We start from the raw sequence: 20226 nt of genomic DNA on the forward strand, positions 1-20226 counted from the left end.
TAAATACAAACATTATATATAAGTAAATAAAATAAAATAAATTAACTAAATATGAAATAAAGAATTTCTCTATTCATGGATTTTGCTCAATGTGTATCTTTCGAAATCTATCAAACATCACTATTTATAGACAATTTAATGAATAAGAGGTGAATTACATCAACACTAATAATGTGATATTGAGATACATGGACAGAAATGAGGATATAATCAATAGAAAGTATGAACATCTAATAGGCATCTTTTACCATAATATTTATAATAAAAGTTTAATAAATGTAATTATAAATTTATAATTATATTGAGTGGTTTGTCCAATTTGCCAAAGAAAAATAAAAAAGACCATTTTAAGATGGAGAGAGAAAAATCGTGGATGAAGAAAGAAATAGAATAGACGCTGGAGGGACTTCGCCGGAGAGATAGAGATCTACGATGAGTTTCTTAATAAGGCCTCCGTCGCCGACGATTCTCAGTCCGTCGTACAAGTTACTGAGCTCTGGGGGGGAAGCATCCTGCCTGCTACTAGGCAGGGCGGAGGGATATCGGAAAGTGACAATGAGAGGCGGAAGTGAAAACCGGAAGCCACTGCAGAAGGGAAGGAACCTCAGCATCGAAGCAATTCAAGCGGTGCAGTCGTTGAAGCGAACGAAGAAAGATTTACAACAACTGGACCGAGTGTATGATTCCAAAATTAGGCGCTTATTAAAGTTCGATATGATGGCTGTCCTTCGCGAGCTCCTTCGCCAGAACGAGTGTTCTTTGGCTCTTAAGGTGATGCCTCTGCACTCGACTTTTATGTTTATCTGTATGTTTGATTGATTAGTAATCGGACTTCTTCTATGTTGCATGATCTTATCGATTTTAGAGGTATCCACAGCAATGGCGAGATATAGATTTTTGCTTATTGTAATTCCTTCAATATTCCTTGCTGATATTCTGTATTACTTCACTTTCGATTTACGAGTATTAGGTTTCGAAGATGTTAGAAATGAACACTGGTACAAGCCTCAGGTCTCGCTGTATGCTGATATTATTAGAGTATTGGCTAGCAATGGATTGTTCGAACGAGTACAAATCATTCATTCGTACTTGAAAGCAGAAACTGACTTAGCACCTGAAATTGACGGGTTTAACGCTCTTTTGAAGGCCTTGGTTAGTCATAATTTAGGTGAACTTGCAATGGAGTCGTATTACTTGATGAAAGAAATAGGTTGTGAGCCAGATAAGGCTTCTTTCAGGATTGTCATAAAAGGATTGGAATCAAAGGGAGAAGCAGTTGATTTAAGAACTGTGAAGCAGGACGCACAAAAGCTTTACGGTGAATCACTTGAGTTTTTAGAGGAGGAAGAAGAGGCAGCTATTGCCATATCTACGCACTGAGCTGCAGAATCAGGATTCAAATCATGGAATAGAAGGCATATACATTATACAGATGGACTTGTGGCAAGAAAGATGGAGTTCATCTTTGTTTCTACTTGAAGAAACCTGAAAAGGCTCAGAAACTTTCCCTGGATATGAATTTTAACTGTATACTGGCTCAAGTCAACCCGTCCTTAGCAGAGAATATGTGTGATAACTTTCGAGTTATGTTTCAACTTGGATATATTGACACTAGTTGGATGAATTGTATCAATTTACTCTCGTCCTCGATCTTTTGCTTCGGTTTCTCAAGCTGCTGGGATCCAGAAACTTCCCTGCCCTGCTTGGCAGTGTCACTAGTCTATGCAGGGAAGACCTGATCATCTTGCTACATACTTCAGCTCCTCCGTCGAGTCGTGAGCATGAGACAGAAATATAAGGGGAAAAGGTGGACTATAATGCAAGGTGAATGGTACATGATTTCCTTTTTCTCCCAAGAGTATCAAAATCTACGTAGAGTAGATAACGAACAAACCGGATTCGGGGATTGCTGCATAATTTCTGTAAAAACATATATGGTAAAGACGAAAATTATGTGGGCTCTACGCCTAGACTGCTAATTTTGTGCAACCTGATTCCGATGTGTGTTTTTCCCATCATGAGATTCAACATGCCAGTATAATTATGTTCAAGTTTCTAGTTATATTCTATATAGGCCTAAAATTTTGATTCCAATTCCTTAGTTACATAAAGATTTCAAAATTGTTTCCCTTCAAATGTCTGCCCAAACTGCCAGTTTCCAGGTGCAACGCTATAGGAAGTAAGTGCTCTTCCACTGCTAGAGGTAACTTCAAAAGAGAGAGGTTGCCCATGAAGATTGACATTGCTTTGCCAGTTTTGTCCCCAGTTCCTTGCCAATGGTATCCATCCTGTTCTTGATCCTTTTACTTTCACTGCCACTAATTCACCATCCATTCCAACATTTGTGATCAGAACTTGAAAGAATCGAGAATTCCCACTGACTGTGAATCTCATTCCACCATTTCTGTCACACCTCACCCTACACAAATATTAAACAAGCATTTTCCCCTTAGGATGGCAAATTGTTTGAATCTATAAGCATTTAGATTGATTTTACCTCCTATATTGAACTGGCACAATATCTGCTTTTTTCTCCGCTATTTCAGCAAATGCTGCTTCTGACATCTCGAAGTGTTCCTTGGGAAAATTACACCAACCACCATATTCCGAAGACAAGCCGTAATTGGGAGGACAGAAGTCAGTGGCCGTTAGAATGACAGTCGGGCTTCCTTGCAAACACCACAAGATGTGGTCAACACATCTAAGCTCATAGCAAGCTCCACAGGTACTCCCTCTATTAAACATCATGCTACTCAGTCCAGCGCTATATTTTCCATAGCTTACCTTATGCAGATCTCCATAACCACAAGCACCTTCTGCAACATTAGTAAAACCAAAAAAAAAAAAAAAAAAACACTTGAAATGCCAATTTCCATTCGTTTTGGTTGCATTATTATAAACATGATAGTTGATAGGTGCATGTTTGGAAATGATGTTAATACCACTTCTTCCATGTGAAAAATCACTGCAAACCATATATTTAGTCCATGTTTGGAAATGATTTCGAAAGGGTTAAAATCACTCCAAATTCTTTAAACACTTAAAATCAATTCAATGTTTAATTTATACTTTTTAAAGTAATTTTCATATATTAATATTGATTTTAAATGATTAAAAAGGACTTGCAAGTAATTTTGAAAATGACAGAGTTATTTTATTCATTTTCAAAATCACTCCCAGTCCCAAACATACTCTTAATAATTCAAAATCCATTTAATGTTCGATTTTACACTTTTATTCACAATTTTTACCTTTACCATTGATTTTGAATTGTTAAAAGCATGTTTTGGAGTGATTTTGAGTATGACAAAAATGATTATAACATTTGTAAACCACTCTCAAACATGTCCTAACAGGATCGTTAAGGTCACGATTGTCAGTTTCCACCTTCTGAAGGTGGGAGATTCCTTAAACAAAATCCCCCACAGCCTGTGAGCAGTACGAAAACTCTTGAATGCTCAAATAGCAACTAGAAAAATGACCTTTTTCAAACCCAGAAAAGCACCATGTTTAAACATTAATGTAATTTCATGAACAAAGGAAAACGGTACCTGTAACAATTGACCCATCTGTTTCTTTGGAGTATGTTGCAGTAGCAGATTTCCACTCTTCTTCATCCTTAGCCGCAAATATGTTGGTGGGTGTTTGCAGAAGAACTAAATAGTAGACTATTATAGCTAAAAAGGCCGCCATTTCAGAAGAATACAAGGCCTTGAAGAAGCCTATGCTCAAATGAGGTATATTTCCTTTAGAATTTTGATTTTTTTTTTTTTTCCCTTTTCCACCCTTTAAGAAAAGCTCCTCTCTGCCTTCTTTTTCAGCATTCCCCTAATTTATCGTTGAAATGAAAGCAAGCTCCTTTGATTGCCGGAACACTATTCTGGAAAAAAAAATAGAATAAACTTTGACAAATCTCCAATTTTGTAGCCCTTCGTTCACATTGGTGGCGCGTTTAACGAGGCAAAGGACTGTTCTTTATCTTCCGATAATGGGGCCTGAGGGCTTCAGAGAAGCAAATTTGGAGCCTTCATTTTTTGCCATTATTGATGTGGGAGGGCTTGAAGCTTTATGTCAATGGCGGCAGAGACAGAGCGGAAAGCCATCCATAGAAGCAGGTATGTGTTTCTTTTATTTGAACTTTTAAGATCCCTTGAAAATGAAATAAAAGAATAAAAAGAAGCTGAAGCACTTAATAAATGATTTTAAGAAGAACCCAGAACTCAGAAGTGGCCTATTTTGGATTTGATTGTTGGACCCGAACGAGTTTTAAAAGAGGATTTCTTTTAGTCTTATGGCTCATCTTTTCATGACAAAAAAGATAGTGGATGTTCCTTAAAAATAAATATAAAGAAAAAGAAAATTAGTGGATGGGTCCCAGAGTTGGAAGGGGTTGCCGGGTAATGAAGAAGCCGTTCTCTTGGCGGGAAACGGTGCTGGGGGGTTTTATGATTATTATTATTAGTTTAAACATCATTTTGGTCGAGAATTTTGCATAGAAACCCTTTCTCGATCCTCTAAATGATTAATGACTCATCCCTCACAAACATAAAAAATCTTATTTTATGCTTATGCCATAGTATATTAACGCATTTTATAACATTCGCATTAGGGATAATTATGTCTATTGTAACCCTAATGCGGTAACCATGTTTATGACAATCTTTATTTTTCTTCATTCCACCCTAATATTTATAGAGAAACATGATAAAATATGGAAAAAAAAAATGAAGATCACAATAGATATGCTCATCATTTTAAAGTTATGATACACATGATCATCCCTAACGCTATTTTCAAACACTGCTAGTGCATTCTAACATAAGTATAAGTTAGATTTTATATGCATGTTGGTGTGGGCTATTAATCATAAAGGCGCCTATAAAGAGTCATATGTAAAAAAAAAAAAAAAAAAAAAAATCATTTTGATCTTTATACTTTGTTCAATTTTAGTTTATGCATTTTCAATTGTCCAATTTTAATTCTTGTATTTTAAATAAATCTTAAACTTAGTCCCTCAAAGTTCATTTTTATTAAAATTGGTTAAATAATAACAATAATTTTCATGCAAAAAAAAATACAATATGTTAATATCAATTTCAACAAAAATTAATTTTGAGTGACTAATTTTAAAATTAATGAAAGTACATGAATTGACATTAGACAATTGAAAGTACATAACCAATAATTGATAAGATTTTAAAGTATATGGGCCAAAATGGTATTTTAACCTTATTATTATTAAGAAAAAATATATATTTATACCTCTAGCTTAGAGGTTGTATCAATTAAAATATGAATCATCAATTTAAAATTTAAACAGTAAACTTTTATAAACATATCAATTTACACCCTCAAAACTCAAGGACGCAATTGTACAATTTATAAGATAGATCTTGTTCAAATAAGGTCAAATATCAATTTACACATTGAATTACATTTTGTTTGGAAAAACGTCAAAGTGAGACTTATACCAATTAAACTCGTATTCTTTCATTGGTGAATCGATTTAGACTCTTAAGATTTTCTTTAAGAATTGTCAATGCATCGATTCTAATTATCTATTTTGTAAAATCGATATTTAAAGAAATTTACATATGCATGTGAGAATTGATGCATAAATGATTTTCAAATGTAATCGTAATTAATGAATGGTATAAATTATTCAACTTATGAAAAATAACAAGATTACACAAATTATAAATTTTACACTATGTTTTTCAAACAAAATCTAAAGGAGGGTGTAAAACGATACATTTACGAAAGTTCTGCTTAAATTGATACAATTATTAATTTAATATTTTAATTGATACAACTATTTATTTACTTGTATAATTTATTTTTTTTTTTTTTTTTTTTCTTATCATTTTGAAACTATATCGTCTTGATTTGGTTCCTATGAATTTAAAAGTTTCCGTTTGGTTCCATGGTTTGGTTAAGTTTTACAAATAACTCATGAATCATATTTTACTTATTTGAACATTAAGATCTCATTTGATAACCATTTCGTTTTTTTTGTCTGAAAATATATTTTCTTCAACTTTTTACAATTTACATTTTTCTTAAGTAGAATTGTTGAATTCTTAGTCAAATTCTAGAATTAAAAGCAAGTTTTGAAAAACCAATTTTTTTAGTTTTCAAATTTTAACTTAGTTTTTTAAACCATTAGTAAATGGTAGATAACAAATGAAGAAATTTATTGATAGAGATAGTGTCTATAGACTTAATTTTTAAAAAGTAAAATTAAAAAATCAAATAGTTATAAAATTGGGACTAACTTATTTTCTTATTTTTTATGTTGTCTACATTGACCTAGACTTAAAACATTCAGGTAATTTAGTTGGCTAAAATGGAAATATAAGTTCATTTTCATGTAAATGTATCGATCAATTTGAGGATAATTCAATAAATAAAATAAGATATTTATTATTTCAGAAGTCGTTCAATTTTTTTTTATCCTAACAATGGTTGTATGACTTAAAACATTCAGGTAATTTAGTTGGCTAAAATGGAAATATAAGTTTATTTTCATGTAAATGTATCGATCAATTTGAGGATAATTCAATAAATAAAATAAGATATTTATTATTTAAGAAAGTCGTTCAATTTTTTTTATCCCAACAATGGTTGTACGAAAAAGAAGAAATGTGCCACATTTGATATAATAGCGATAAGGATAAATAGTAAAGTAAAAAAAATAATAAATTAAGTCGAACCAAACTAAAAATAAAATCATAGGACCAAATTAAAAGAGCTCAAATCATTAGAATCTAATCTAATAGAGGCAATTCATTTTTTTTAATCTTTTTTTTCCCCAGGAAAAAAACAAGTGGGAAAAAACTGTCACGCGCAGCTTTTTATTTTTCAAGATTGCATACATTATAAAGTTAAATAAAACAAATAACGGTTAAAAGTTTTAATCCACCGTCGACCATGGTTGTCCAAGATGAAAACGTCTACATTCAAATAAAGACAAAAATAGTTCTATGTTATTAAATTGTATCAAAAGATTACAATATCAATGTCGATATATTGATAGATATTTTTGTAGGTCAAAAAAATTATAAAAATGATTTAAATTAATAGTTAAGTTGTTTTTATTCTTAACCTAAGTTATTGATATTGTTATTCATATTTCTATTCATATTTGACTATAAAAAATAATTATAATAAAGATGACATTTTTTTATATTTTATAAACATTCATAAAAGATATCGAAGATATCATAATTGGTGTTTTAATATTGATTTTAATATTGATGTTAACCCTTCGATTTATAGATATATCAACAGATACTTAGCCTTCTAGCCTTGATTATATTGAATGTGCTCATCTTGACTCTTTTAAAAAAATAAAAAATAAATAAATAAAAACTATTATTGTTTTAATAATACCCCTTTTCAATTTTACCTACTAACCTTCTTCCATCGCTATATTTAGTGAATGACACTTTCTTAAGTGACAATGAGCTAAGGTATCTTTGTGGTTAATCATGTGATTGTTTCTTCTTCTTCTTTTATTTTTTTAATTTTGTTTTTTTAAGTATAACATATGGTGTAGGACTAATTTAAACCTCTTGATCGCAATGTTGGTTATATTAATTGATTCAAAACTTCTACACTATTAATTAGAGTGTTGGCTATGTTATTGTAAAATATTGTAAACATAAGAAGAAAAAAGGGTAGGTTTCAAATTTCAATTAGTTAAATAATATCAAACTGAAACAACTAAATGATGTGGCAATTCAACCAAAATAAGCAAATTATAAACATAACTTTTCGTTTTTGCTATGTATATTTTTTCCACTACATAAAAATCTTAAGTCTGAATGCCTGAAAATAGAAATAGTATGGGCTTACGAAAGATCCATACTATTCTAATCAATGCTTGGACAAACTATCCACATTAAAATTCATTCACTATTCTAATCAGTACTATTTTCTCTTCCACATGCAAAATCTGTTCTGTTCTTGTGTGACCTGAAACTCTAATCTCCCATATGACATCAAATAATTAAAGAATACATCTTTGTGATTTGCTAAAGGAAAATATACCAAAATTGTTCTAGATGTGTTGTTTTGATTGCCCCGTTATGTAATTACATCTTTCAAACTAACAATACATATGGAGTCTTCATCTGTACTGTCTTCAATGATTTTTCCACGGTCGTCGTTCTCTTCGTCACTGATAGTACTATCATTCTTTCTGTGTCTCTTTTTATTCTGGCAATTCTTATGGAAATTATATAAATTGAGTGTTGTTTGATCTAGAGTCCCTTCTCTGTAAACAAAATTACCACCTTCTTCGTCTATTCGACGCCACTTCCTATTTCGATCATGGTTTCGATATAATGGCAATCCTCTGTGAATAAGCAACATGAATTTGTTTTCAGAAAAATATAAATTTTCATATTGTTGACTGATTTAGATTCATGACTCATGGGGGAAGAAACACTTTACATGTATTGATCATTTATACTTGGTTTTTTTTCAAGACAATTGAATTACTTGAATAAAAGACTAGCATTTTAAACTTAATCCATATTTTCAAAAATAGAAAAAAGATGCATTTCAATTTCATCACATAAAAAAATGAATTAAAATATTTTAAAAAGTAAGTAAGAATAATTTATCATTCGCACCTTTTAAGTTTTTTTCCACCAAATAATACCAAGTAAAAACACAAACAAGAATCCACATGCGGTCATCCAACTGAAAAGCTTCAAATCTTGAATAGATTTATTAAGCTTTATTCAGAATTTGAAATAATAAAAAAAAAATGGTTGTTTATAGGAAAAGGGTGATTCAAGTCTTCGACAGTAGCAGCAAGATTTTTCTTTTAATATTCACCGAAAAATGAAGTACTAATACCAATGCATCATTATTATCTAAGTTGTTTGGCCCCTTTCTATTCATTTCCCCTATATTTATAAGCTAGCTTACTTTTGGTTTATGTGTTTTCTTTTCTTTTTTTTTTTTTTTTTGGTTTATTTTAGTTTCTACATTTTTTTTCCATTTTTGGTTATTATAATTTCAGTTTTGGTTTAATTTTAGTCATTATACTTTTAAACTATTCAATTTAGTCCTTGACTTTAACTTTCAAACTTTAAAAAAGTTGTCATTTTGATCCCTTAAAAATAAAATAGATATGAAAATAAATTAACCAACCAGATCACTTTTTAAAGTCTCAAATGAACCAAAACTGAAAGTAGTAGAATTAAATCAAACATTTTAAAAATATAGGGATCAAAATGAACAAAAATTGTAAATATATTTACCAAAATGAAACAAAACCAAGAATTATTTGCTAAGTAGGATTTAAATAAAATTATAAACATGCTCAGTTACACAAATTAGCATAATATTGTTTTTTTAGCTTTAAATGTCAATTTCACCCCTGGATGTTAGTTGGTATACTTTTTTTTTAACTAAAAAAACTATTTTATTTTTTAATCTTCTTTTGTGTTTATATGCCTTGCTATCTACTTAAAATAAATGAATAGATTTGTTCAAAATAAATAAATAAATGGATAAATCTNAATTCAAATATTTGGAAGAAAGGTGAAAATCTTACCACGAAAACATAAGGATTCAGACAGAAGTATAGTTTTTTTTTTTTTAAACTAAAAACTAAATCATTGTGAAACATTCTTTAACTTTAATTCTTACTTCTAAAATCTCCATTTATAAAATTCTACTGCAGTCCATATCAAGAAAAGAAAGGAAAAAAAAAAAAAAAGCATTATCTAACTTATGAAAAATGTTTTTTTTTTTATGAAAATTAATTTATTCAAAATATGATGTAATCTCATTTATTATCTATACACTAATATACACTATTACACACAATCATCTTTATGATAGAGACATAAATATGAAATTTAAGGAAAATTGACAATTAGAATTTTATATTAAAGTTAATGTCAAGAGATTTAATGAAATTTGAAAAATTAAAGTTGACAATTTAAATTATAAAAGACTTGATGAAAATAATGGGGGGGAGGGGGAGAGATTTAATGAAAATTGATAACTTAAATGTCAAAAGATAAAAACAGAAAGCATAAAATAACATGAATAAAATATAAATAAACAAATTTCATTTAATAACATGAAATGTGGAAATAAGAAATTAAAAGGTGTTTATTTTTTGTGGTCATGTGTTAGGTGATAAATGCAAGTAGCATGTGGAAATTACAGTGTATTGATATACATGCAGGCGTTGAGTTTCGTGCTGTCCAATACTTTAAAATATAATCTTCTCAATATTAATTAATTCTTTTAAGTTTAAATACTATTTGAATCCTATATTTTCGATTTTGATTCATTTTGATCTCTATATTTCCAAAATATTTATTTTGATCTCCATACTTTTAATTTTGATGAAATAAACCAAAGTATCTCAATAATCAAAAGTTAAAGACCAAAATGAACTAAAGTTGAACGTACAAGAATCAAAATAAATATTTAAAAAGTTTATACACCAAAATGAACCAAAATTAAAAGTATAGGAATCAAAATAAAAATATAAAGACCAAATTAGTATTTAACTCATTTAAAAATGTTAGCATCAAACACAGAATAATAAATTAATCAATATTTGGTTAAAATATAAATTCAACCTGACTAAACATGAACAAGTTTCAAATATAAAGACTAAAACGATATTTATAAAATTATTTTATTGTAATGAAAATTTATGATTATTTTGTAATCCAAATTAAATATAATTTGAAACTACTTGCATAATTTTATTTTATTATTATTATTTTTTGTTACCTTACTTAACCATAACCCAAAGTTCCAAATAATAAAATTTGTTATTTAACCAATTTCACTACCAAACCAATATTTATTTACCTTTCGAGAATAGGAAATATTTATGTTAAAAACTTAAAATACCATTTTATACATATATTTTTATTTGATTTTAGTAAATATTTAATTTTAGTCTATGTATCTTCATTAAAATTGCTAAACAATATAAAATTTTTGGGAAATAATATGTAAATATGTTGATTTCTTAAAATTACACCAACTAAAATTGAACATTTAAAATTAAAAATACAAAAATTAAACAAAATGATATTTTACCATAAATATTTCCTATTCTCAAAAGGTGAATAAAATACTGTTTCCTTTTCAGTAGCAAAATCGGTTATAATAACAAATTCTCTGGTTTGAAACTTTGGGTTACCGTTAATATACAAAAAAAAAAACTTAAATTATGCCAGTGGTTTTAAATTACATTTAATTTAAATAATAAAATAATCATAATTTGTTCATTAAAAAATAATTTTATAAATATTATTTTAGTACAAGAATTTCGAATTTTTGAAAATATGTTCCATTTTATAAATTATTATTAATTTTTACTTGATCAATTTTAACCATGTTACTAAATTTAAGATTTATTAGTAATAGACTAAAATTAAACAAACAATTGTAAACCAGTTCTTAATTGTTTTCTCAAAATTTATATGTTTTAGAAATCAAAAACATTTTTAGAAAGGTGTAAGAAACACGTTTGAATTTTTTTTTGAAAAAATAGAAATAGGAAACATAAAATCAAATGTCTTAATAAAACTGCACATAAGTGGAAATAACAATCAATGATTTATTTCTAATAAAATAAATATAATAAACTAAAGTACAAATCAATTCGAAATAATATTAAAAAAATTAACATACTTAGTCAATTTGAAACTTATATATATGTGTGTGTGTGCAGGTAAAGAGTCGGATATAAGAAGAAAAATATTGTCCAAAATTGACTTTTCATACTTGAGAAAAAAAGGGTGGCCCTTAATACTTATACCATTTATGAAACGAAAATAATAATATTAATAACTAATTTTAATATATTATATGGTTCTGTTTTAAACAGTAACCAAAAATTATTAAACACGAATGAAAGATTTCCCTCCCCTCTTATCGACAAGATGAAAATTCTATTGAAAAAAAAAAGCTGTAAATCATCAGAGCAGAATCAAGTTGAAACTTACATGCATTTCATCAGTGAACAACAAATTCAAAAAAGGAAAAAAAAAAAACCAGAATATTTTGTTTTTTCAGTTTATATTTAACAAACCAGTAGTCAACTATGAATCTTCTAAAATCAGAGTTGAAAATTTGAAAAAAAGAGCAATGAATTTCGTCAAAAATTTGAAAAGAAACGAAAAGAAGGTGAACGAAATCCGAAGAATCGTTCAACATCAAGAAAATCGAAATAGCACAGAGAAATTTCCAGAAAAAAAAAAGTAAAGAAAAAGCACAAAATCAAGAGGATTAACAACATTGTTACCTGATATGGAAGAGATCGGAGATATCAAATTTCTCGAGATAAAAATTGACGGCATCGAGAAATGCTCTGTATGTATAAATGTGAAGACCGTCGATTCTCGGATACGGCAGTCGCGGTGTAGGCGGCGACGGAGAAACCGATTTGGTGCGGCAATCAGCGGCGGAGTATTTATAAGATTTCCAGGAGATTCCGGCGCCGTTGACGGCCGGTTCTAGGGCGATGAAGCCTAAAGTAGCCATTATAGGTTCGAGCTCGTCGTGCGTCATGATTGGCTTGAAGGTTTTGGTGAACCAGACGGCTAACTTGCGCATGGACTCCCTGAGGCAGTCCTCCATTATTGACGTCGGCGGAGCTCCGGCGACTCAATCGGAAAAGGAATCGGAAAATCGAAGGGGTTTAGGGAAGAGGGAAAAGAGAGAGGTTTTGAAGAGGTTTCTTTGGGAGGAAGGGATGTTGAATGTAAGGATTTTAGGGAGAATTTTTAGAGTGCAAATTTGAAGGGGTCTACTGCTTTACTTTGCCCTCTAACTTCTCATAAAATTACTCATTTGCCACTGCGTTTTTTCCTTTTTTGATTTAAAAAATAAGAATAATAATAATAATTATTATTATTATTATTTTGGCAAAACGGTCTGAACCGTGGATTTGGAAGATGTAGTCAAGGCCAGGGCCAATTATCGTGATCGCGATTTTTGCATGTTTTTATCGATATTCAATGAAAATTTCATTTCATGTAAATTAATTCATAAAGCTTAAAAAAAGAATTAAAAATAAAATATCAAGGTAACTATAACATAATTAATAAACATGTAACTTGTTTAAAAATATATTTATTTATTAATTTAAATATCTTTTGTCTTTTTTGTTATTATATTTTTTTCATAAATATTCATTTCATCTATATTTTCATAAATTTTAAATTTTGATACTTCATAATGTAACAATTTCTTTAGTTTGTGTTACTAAAGTAACATTGAGTTTTAAATTATTTTTAGATTAATTTTTAAATTATATTTTTAGTTCTTCTTGCCTTCTAAATATTAGATGGCATTTTTATTTAATAATACAATTGAAATGAATCTCATAAAGAAACAATAAGAAGATATGCTATAATAATAAAATGTATGAATTAATAATGTTTAATCTAAAACAATATACTTGCCATTAGTAGTGTTGGATGATATAATAAGAATAAACCAGATTGATTGGTATTATAAAGAAGGAAACTAAACTGATGTCTAATATAGAATGATAGTTCGGTTTATCGTCAGTTTATCCTCGATTTTTTGTCCTTTTCTTTTTTTTAGTTCCAAACTTTTATTTTATTTTTTATTTTTTTTATGTCTTGAGTTTTTGCTTTTGATAGTTTTTATAATAAAAAATTGATCATAATCAATAATTGTTTGTTTTCTCTTAATACAAACTAAGATGCCCAATTTTATATTTTAAAAAATTACCAAACAAAAGCAATGCATGAATTTAGTTCGATATCAATTTGAATTTTCGATTTTTCAATTTTTCGTTGAACTCTAGTTATAGTAGATATCTAATTTGGGAAAAAAGCCATATCTATATTGAGGGAAAAAAGCTACATAAATAGTAATATGAATATTGTGCTATGCCAATATTGTTTGAACGACCTAAAAATTGTAATCATTTACTATTTTTACTTATTGTCATCGTCAAGATTTAAAGTAAAGAACTAGATCATTTGTCAACATGAGCGTAACTCAACTGACATAGTGTTCGTATTCTCGATTTCATGGTTAGAAATTCAATTCTCTCATCACACACTTTAATTACAATACCTTTGTAAAATGTATATATATATATAATATAATATAAATTAAGAAATTAGGTGTCTAAAATTTTAGATTTGGTTCAATAGAAAAGAATCTATAGGGTGAGGAGACGCAATTTTGACCTAAAAATTGATAGTATAAATTGTATGCAGATTAAAATATACTTGGTAAGAATATAAATGGAATTTTTCCTAATTCTTTTTTTGGTGTATTTTCATTTGAAGTTTAGGTATGGTTTTAGAATTTTGGCTAACTTTTGGGTGATTGCCTTATTACCTCTTCCTGCAAAAAAAGGTAAATCAATTGATAGAATACCCAACTGGTATAATACAACTTAAGGTAATCACCAAAAAGTTAGCCAAATAAACCAAAAATTCATAATTCAAGAGTAAATTAAAATTATACTTACCTAACTTCGATTAGAAGTTTGGAGACAATTGTTGTGCGTGAAAAAGTGAATACTTATTTTAGTTAAGTATGGAGACTGGCCCATAAGATTGATCATCAAGCCATAGAATTATTTAGTTAAGTATGGAGATCACTCATAGTGTCGATTATCAAGTTATAAATTTATTTCGCTAAGTATGAAAACGACCCATAGGACTAGCCATCAAACCATAAGTTTACTTGTCTAGGTATGGAGACCGACCCATAAGATCGCTCGTCAAGCCATAAAGCCTAAGTATGGAGGTTGATTGATAGGGATGACCATATAGCTTGAGGAGGCTTGAACCTATGTAAGCAAATATTATGTCTAAGGGTCCGTTTGAATTACACACATTGTTTCATGGATATAGATATTAAATATATGAGATTTAAATGTATGAGTTTTAAATGTTTTGAATAATTAATGCTCAACTGGCATAGTGCTTGTACTATCAATCTCGAGGTCTGAGGTTCAATTCCCCCACCCCACACTTTAATTACAATACATTTAAAAAAACAATAGGGTGCTTGTTTTGCGTGGGCGGTCGTTGTGGACTGTTTGGAGCGAGGTTGGGAGGTCTTGGTGCTTAAGGGCTATCTTGCGAAGTAGAGATAGATTCAAGCATTCGGGTTCGTTTGATGATTGGCGATGGACGATCTTGTTTTGTTTGGTGGGATCCTTGGCTGCTGGGGGGCGCGATTTTGGATTCATACTGGTTTAGGTCTGTCTCTTATACACATCTAGATGTGTATAAGAGACAGGTCTTGTTTTGTTTGGTGGGATCCTTGGCTGCCGGGGGGCGCGATTTTGGATTCATACGGGTCTACGGTGGTTCATGATGCAAGGAGAAGTTTAAAAGCGCTGTTGTCGGAGTTCATGGATGGTGAGGGAGGTTGGAGGTGGCCTATAGTGTCTTGGGAGTTGCTTGAGATCTGGGGTTTTATCCGGGGCCTAGAGTGAAGGAAGAGGATTATTGGGTTTAGGTGTCAGATGTTAGTGGTCGGTTTTCTATCGCTAGTGCTTGGGAGAGTATACGTCATTGGGTGTCTTGGGCTGGTATTTTGTGGGCGGGGGTAGTATTCTGCGTCACTCCTTCTGTGCGTGGTTAGCAGTGAGAGACAGGTTGGGTACGCGAGATTGGTTGAGGAGTTGGGGTATGTTGTTAGAGAGAGGTGTCTTCTGTATGGGGGAGGTGTGGAGTCAGGGGATCATTTATTTTTTGAGTGTAAGTTTGGGAAAGAGGTGTGGTCTGGTATGTTACGTTAGTTGGGTTCGTTGCATCGGATGGCGGGTTGGGATGTAGAGTTGAGTTGGTTGTGCCGAGTGGGTCGGGTAAGGGGGTGCGTAGTAAGTTGTTCCNGGGATCATTTATTTTTTGAGTGTAAGTTTGGGAGAGAGATGTGGTATAGTGTGTTACGTTAGTTGGGTTCGACGCATCGAGTGGCTGGTTAGGATGTAAAGCTGAGTTGGTTGTGCCGAGTGGGGTTGGGTAAAGAGGTGCGTAGTAAGTTGTTCCGTATTTTCTGGTGTGCTTCCATATACTACATATGGCAGAAGCGTAATCGACGGCTGCATGGAGGTCGATCGAGGTCGGTGTCTGCTCTGATTCACCTTATGGTCTCTACGGTTCGTGCTCGTGTTACTTCCTGGCGGATTGACCTTCTTGGTCTTATCTAGTATATGTACGGATGCGTTTTCTTTTTGAGCTTTACGTTGTTCTTTTTTTGTTGCAGCCCCTAGTTTGTGGGGTTTTGAGTTCTTTTCTCTGTCTTTCTCCTTGGTGGTTTGCAAGTTTGTTATGTGTTGATTTTGTTCTGGTCTTATCTTGTTGGCTTTGTTTTGGTTTTGTTGCCCTGTCTTTGTTTGTGCTTTGTTGCTTTGATGTCTTGATCCCGGGCTGTGAGATCCCCTTGTTGTTGTATAATAATATCACTTATTCTAAAAAAAATTTAATATTTATAAGTTAAGTATATGTGTATAGAAAGCAAAACTAAATAATTACTTGTTTAAATACAAGGGACCAATTATTGTAGTCATCAAATAAATTTAGCATTACTTAATCAATAAAAATAAATTAATACTTTTATACTAAATCTTTATTAAACATAATTAATTGATTTAAATTAATTACTAAAAATAATTAAATTATTAAAAATTAATTAGAATATCGATAATCATAATAATAATAATAATTTATATTAAATAGTTAAAATGACATAAAATATTAATTGTAAAGATATTAGTTGAAATTTATTAAGTCTAATTAATATATCTATATTTATTTATTAATTAAAATTAATAATAATGAGTAATTGATATTAATTTATTAAGCCATCTTTTTATTTTTTTATTTCCAGACATAAAAATATCACACTTTTGTAAGTTATTAAAAAACCACATCAAATGGATTTTGAAATTCTAATATTAAATACGTGTGTGAACTTCTATGGGAAAACTTGTAAAATAAACAGACCCTTATTACTTTTTTACTAGTAAAATGAATATGATAATTCACAACATTTAGTACTGGCCTGATTAATTACCCGAGAAGTTAATTAGCAAAAAGCCATTATAAAACTTATTTCAATATAATCAAGAGGACTCGTGACATTTGAGATACGTTGAAATACATCTCCCCTAAATAATTATTGATTTAATTGTGGGAGTGTCGATAATCAAACACCATATCGATGTGAGTTCCTTTATTCTGTAGGACGTTTATTTGATTCTTTTTCGAAAATTACAAATTTATGGTGGATATCAAAATTCCATAAATTATATGGGATAATTTTCCAAAATTTTGATTTCAATGGCAGAAGTGCATTGACCATAATCACTGCACAGTAAAGAAAACGCCCCGTTTCGTTTCCTGGTGGGCCAGGCCACAGAAAAACAATAGCGGTCTTAAAAAAACCCGGGCCCAATGAGGACTAAGCTCCACTGATTTGTTCCCTTTGGAGCACTTTCCATTCTTCTCTCTCCTCTCTCTCTCTTTCTCTCTCATCCATTTTTTTTCCCTATCTCTCAGAAACCAATTCCTTCACCTTCCGTCATGGCTTCTTCACTCGCCAAAACCTAACCAGAAGCTCCATTGAAGACGATTGTGGAAGCTGACTGAGATTCTGCGAAAGGTGTTGAGTTGTTGTTGTTGTTGGATTGAGAATTTTAGGGTTTCGAGGTGTGTGATTGGGCGGAATTGACGATGTCTTTGAGAATCAAGGCAGTGGTGGATAAATTCGTGGAGGAGCTCAAGGAAGCCTTGGATGCAGACATTCAAGATCGAATCATGAAGGAGAGAGAGATGCAGAGTTATATTGAAGAGCGCGAACGTGAGGTTGCTGAACGTGAAGCTGCTTGGAAAGCTGAGCTCTCCCGTCGCGAGGTGCTCGATTGAATTCTCTTTATTTCTCTGTGTTTTTGTTAGTCACGGCTGCTTACTTGGAGATTACTGGCGAGTTTTAATGGATGTGTGCACTCTATGGCTCACGCTATGTTTAATTAAGAAAATTATTCAGTCTTCGTCACTGAGTTTATGGATGTTAATGTTATCTGGAAATTAAGACTTTTACTACTAAATCTTACCAATTCTTAATTGATATTTATTAGGCTCGTTCTTAGCTTAATCAGTAGGTCTGAATTCTTGGTGGTGCTTTCGTAGTTAAGTTATAAATTGGTCTTGTTGTTGGGTTAAAAAATAAGATGACGAGAGCAGCTCATGTGTAGTTGATTGCCTTTCTGTTATCTACTCAATTAAGCATTTCAGCTTCTTTATTTCTTCCCCTGTTTTGTGGCTTACCTTTTGGGTAGTCAAATGCTTGCTTTCTGGAGTTCACCAGTCATTACTGTATGAGTTATAGATGCCCATTTCCTTTGTTGTTTGTTTTCATATTTTCATCCAAATCTAGGAAGAACAGAAAAGGGAATGCAGGATCATAAGTTCCCATGGGATGTTTTACATATGGTCTTTAAGAGTTGAGTAATTTGGGTTGATGGAATCTGGAGTTTGATGGTTCGAGTTCATGTTAAGGAACAAGCTATGGATTCATGGGTTTGGTTTGTAGGTTTGTAGGTTTATGATCGACATAAACGAGAAACCAGTAAGATTAGTAAACCTGTAGTTTAGGACAAACAAATGTACGTTCTAAAGATAGACTTGGTTTCTTAACTTCAGGTTGTATTAAAGCTGACAGGTAAACCAAATCAAACAAACTCGGAGTTTGTATTCCTTGAGTATTAGTTTATTTTCATTTCTTCAATCAAAAGTTTTGTTTCTTGTTAGAGAGAATGAGTTCAATCCATGGTTGACGTACCTAGGATTTAATGTACTACGAGTTTTCTTAATACCCAAATATTATAGGGGTAGACAAGTTGTCTTATAAGATCAGTCAAGGTGCATGCAAACTACCTGAACACTCACAAATATGGAAAAAAACCAATTCTATTAGTTTTAATGGTGCAGCATAACAGAGTACATTCAGCTCTAGCCAGATAAGTAAGTTGCAACATTGACATAGATTATCCTTCAAGTCAAACATTTTTTTTTAATTTTTAATTTCTTTTAATATCTATGAGTGTTCGGCCAATTTATGCACACCTCGACTAATCTCATGGGCCAACCTGCCTAACCCTACAACATTTGGGTGTCGAGGAAACTTGTAGGAAATTAATTTCTAGGTAGGTTGCCACCATAGATTGAACCCTTAACCTCTTAGCTATTGAGGCTATGTCTCCTTCAAGTCAGATGAGATAGATGTGGAAGAACTTGAAGTTACCGAATAGGCAGATACACTAATTGTATCAAGTAGACAATAATTAGTGAAAGAATCATTGATGTAAGATAGACTTTATTTTTTCTTTTACCATCATTCTTAATTCAGGATGTTTTTTCACCCCCTTTTTCTGCTTACATCAATTGACCATTCATCCTTCCAGAAAGAAGAGTTCTTTTACTGCTGAAAACAATAATGATAATGCTAATAATAAATGTAAAATCAAAGATGGCTTCTCATCATGTTTTGATTTTCCCCCCTTCCTCTTTTAGGCAGAGATTGCAAGACAGGAAGCAAGGTTAAAGATGGAGAAGGAAAATCTGGAAAAGGAGAAAAGTGTGTTAATGGGAACTGCATCAAATCAAGACAATCAAGATGGAGCTCTTGAAATTACTGTAAGTGGTGAAAAGTATAGATGCCTCAGGTTTGCAAAGGCTAAAAAATGAGGTTGACATAATGATATGATAGTGAAAAAGAAAGGAAAAAAAAAGGTAGTGTCTTGTTTGTTGCCTCTTCTTCCTCCCTCTTAAGCATGTTATAATTTATTTTTTCCAAAGCAAAATCATCATTAGTGTTGAAAGCTTCTAAGATGTACATGTAGGTAATTATTTGCTACATTATCATGATGCTAGCAGTATTTATTAATCATTCCATTTCATTTATTTAGTGAATGAATGAATCTCCATCTCCCCAAGAGACAGTCTTTTCTTTTCTCCCTCTTTTTGCAAGAAAATGTATAAAACACAAAATACCCAAAGATTGAACAGTCTGACCACAGATTTTACTAACAACTAACATCTTCCATCCAAAATAGGAAAGTTATTCAATAAGCGATTTGTAGTGGTTTCCTCGAAGATTAAAATATTGATGTTGATATCCATATTGACACCTCAATTTTATGGATATATCAACGAATATATAGATAAAATA

At 31.1% G+C, this 20226-nt stretch overlaps 4 protein-coding genes across 10 annotated transcripts; 2 read left to right on the forward strand and 2 right to left on the reverse strand.

The window, feature by feature from the left end:
* The first annotated feature begins 321 nt into the window (after positions 1–321).
* LOC120078065 (protein THYLAKOID ASSEMBLY 8, chloroplastic-like) lies at positions 322–4917 on the forward strand. 7 transcript variants are annotated; one of them, XR_005481909.1, is made up of 6 exons: positions 322–773; positions 972–1937; positions 2156–2279; positions 2547–2725; positions 3594–3737; positions 3822–4917. XR_005481909.1 is itself a non-coding variant. In XM_039032261.1 (2 exons), the coding sequence occupies exons 1-2, from the start codon at positions 433–435 to the stop codon at positions 1378–1380; spliced, it is 750 nt and encodes a 249-aa protein (XP_038888189.1). In that variant the 5' UTR covers positions 322–432; the 3' UTR covers positions 1381–2051. The 7 variants fall into 7 exon arrangements, 1 of the variants encoding a protein (XP_038888189.1); XR_005481907.1 differs by having other exon boundaries at positions 3928–4917; XR_005481908.1 differs by having other exon boundaries at positions 972–1824; positions 3928–4917.
* LOC120078064 (expansin-A16) lies at positions 2003–3723 on the reverse strand. Its single transcript, XM_039032260.1, has 3 exons — positions 3552–3723; positions 2498–2816; positions 2003–2419 (listed from the first exon to the last, which is right to left on the reverse strand). The coding sequence occupies exons 1-3, from the start codon at positions 3691–3693 to the stop codon at positions 2116–2118; spliced, it is 765 nt and encodes a 254-aa protein (XP_038888188.1). The 5' UTR covers positions 3694–3723; the 3' UTR covers positions 2003–2115.
* Positions 4918–7779: 2862 nt separating the features above from the next.
* On the reverse strand, positions 7780–12832 carry LOC120077705. Its single transcript, XM_039031668.1, has 2 exons — positions 12299–12832; positions 7780–8359 (listed from the first exon to the last, which is right to left on the reverse strand). The coding sequence occupies exons 1-2, from the start codon at positions 12631–12633 to the stop codon at positions 8089–8091; spliced, it is 606 nt and encodes a 201-aa protein (XP_038887596.1). The 5' UTR covers positions 12634–12832; the 3' UTR covers positions 7780–8088.
* A 4632-nt stretch (positions 12833–17464) lies between these two features.
* LOC120077528 lies at positions 17465–19992 on the forward strand. Its single transcript, XM_039031437.1, has 2 exons — positions 17465–17909; positions 19569–19992. The coding sequence occupies exons 1-2, from the start codon at positions 17730–17732 to the stop codon at positions 19740–19742; spliced, it is 354 nt and encodes a 117-aa protein (XP_038887365.1). The 5' UTR covers positions 17465–17729; the 3' UTR covers positions 19743–19992.
* Positions 19993–20226: the final 234 nt, after the last annotated feature.

This window comes from Benincasa hispida, chromosome 5, assembly GCF_009727055.1.
Source record: "Benincasa hispida cultivar B227 chromosome 5, ASM972705v1, whole genome shotgun sequence".
Lineage (NCBI taxonomy): Eukaryota > Viridiplantae > Streptophyta > Magnoliopsida > Cucurbitales > Cucurbitaceae > Benincasa > Benincasa hispida.

Bases quoted from the DNA above. Each gene is read 5' to 3' on its own strand.
- LOC120078065 (XM_039032261.1), top strand. From the start codon at position 433: ATGAGTTTCTTAATAAGGCCTCCGTCGCCGACGATTCTCAGTCCGTCG. The intron at 774-971 runs GATGCCTCTGCA...ACGAGTATTAGG, and splicing joins TGTTCTTTGGCTCTTAAGGT to TTTCGAAGATGTTAGAAATG.
- LOC120078064 (XM_039032260.1), bottom strand. From the start codon at position 3,693: ATGGCGGCCTTTTTAGCTATAATAGTCTACTATTTAGTTCTTCTGCAA. The intron at 2,817-3,551 runs GTACCGTTTTCC...CTAATGTTGCAG, and splicing joins AGATGGGTCAATTGTTACAG to AAGGTGCTTGTGGTTATGGA. The intron at 2,420-2,497 runs GTAAAATCAATC...ATATTTGTGTAG, and splicing joins GTGCCAGTTCAATATAGGAG to GGTGAGGTGTGACAGAAATG.
- LOC120077705 (XM_039031668.1), bottom strand. From the start codon at position 12,633: ATGGAGGACTGCCTCAGGGAGTCCATGCGCAAGTTAGCCGTCTGGTTC. The intron at 8,360-12,298 runs GTAACAATGTTG...GCTTATTCACAG, and splicing joins TCCGATCTCTTCCATATCAG to AGGATTGCCATTATATCGAA.
- LOC120077528 (XM_039031437.1), top strand. From the start codon at position 17,730: ATGTCTTTGAGAATCAAGGCAGTGGTGGATAAATTCGTGGAGGAGCTC. The intron at 17,910-19,568 runs GTGCTCGATTGA...TTCCTCTTTTAG, and splicing joins CTGAGCTCTCCCGTCGCGAG to GCAGAGATTGCAAGACAGGA.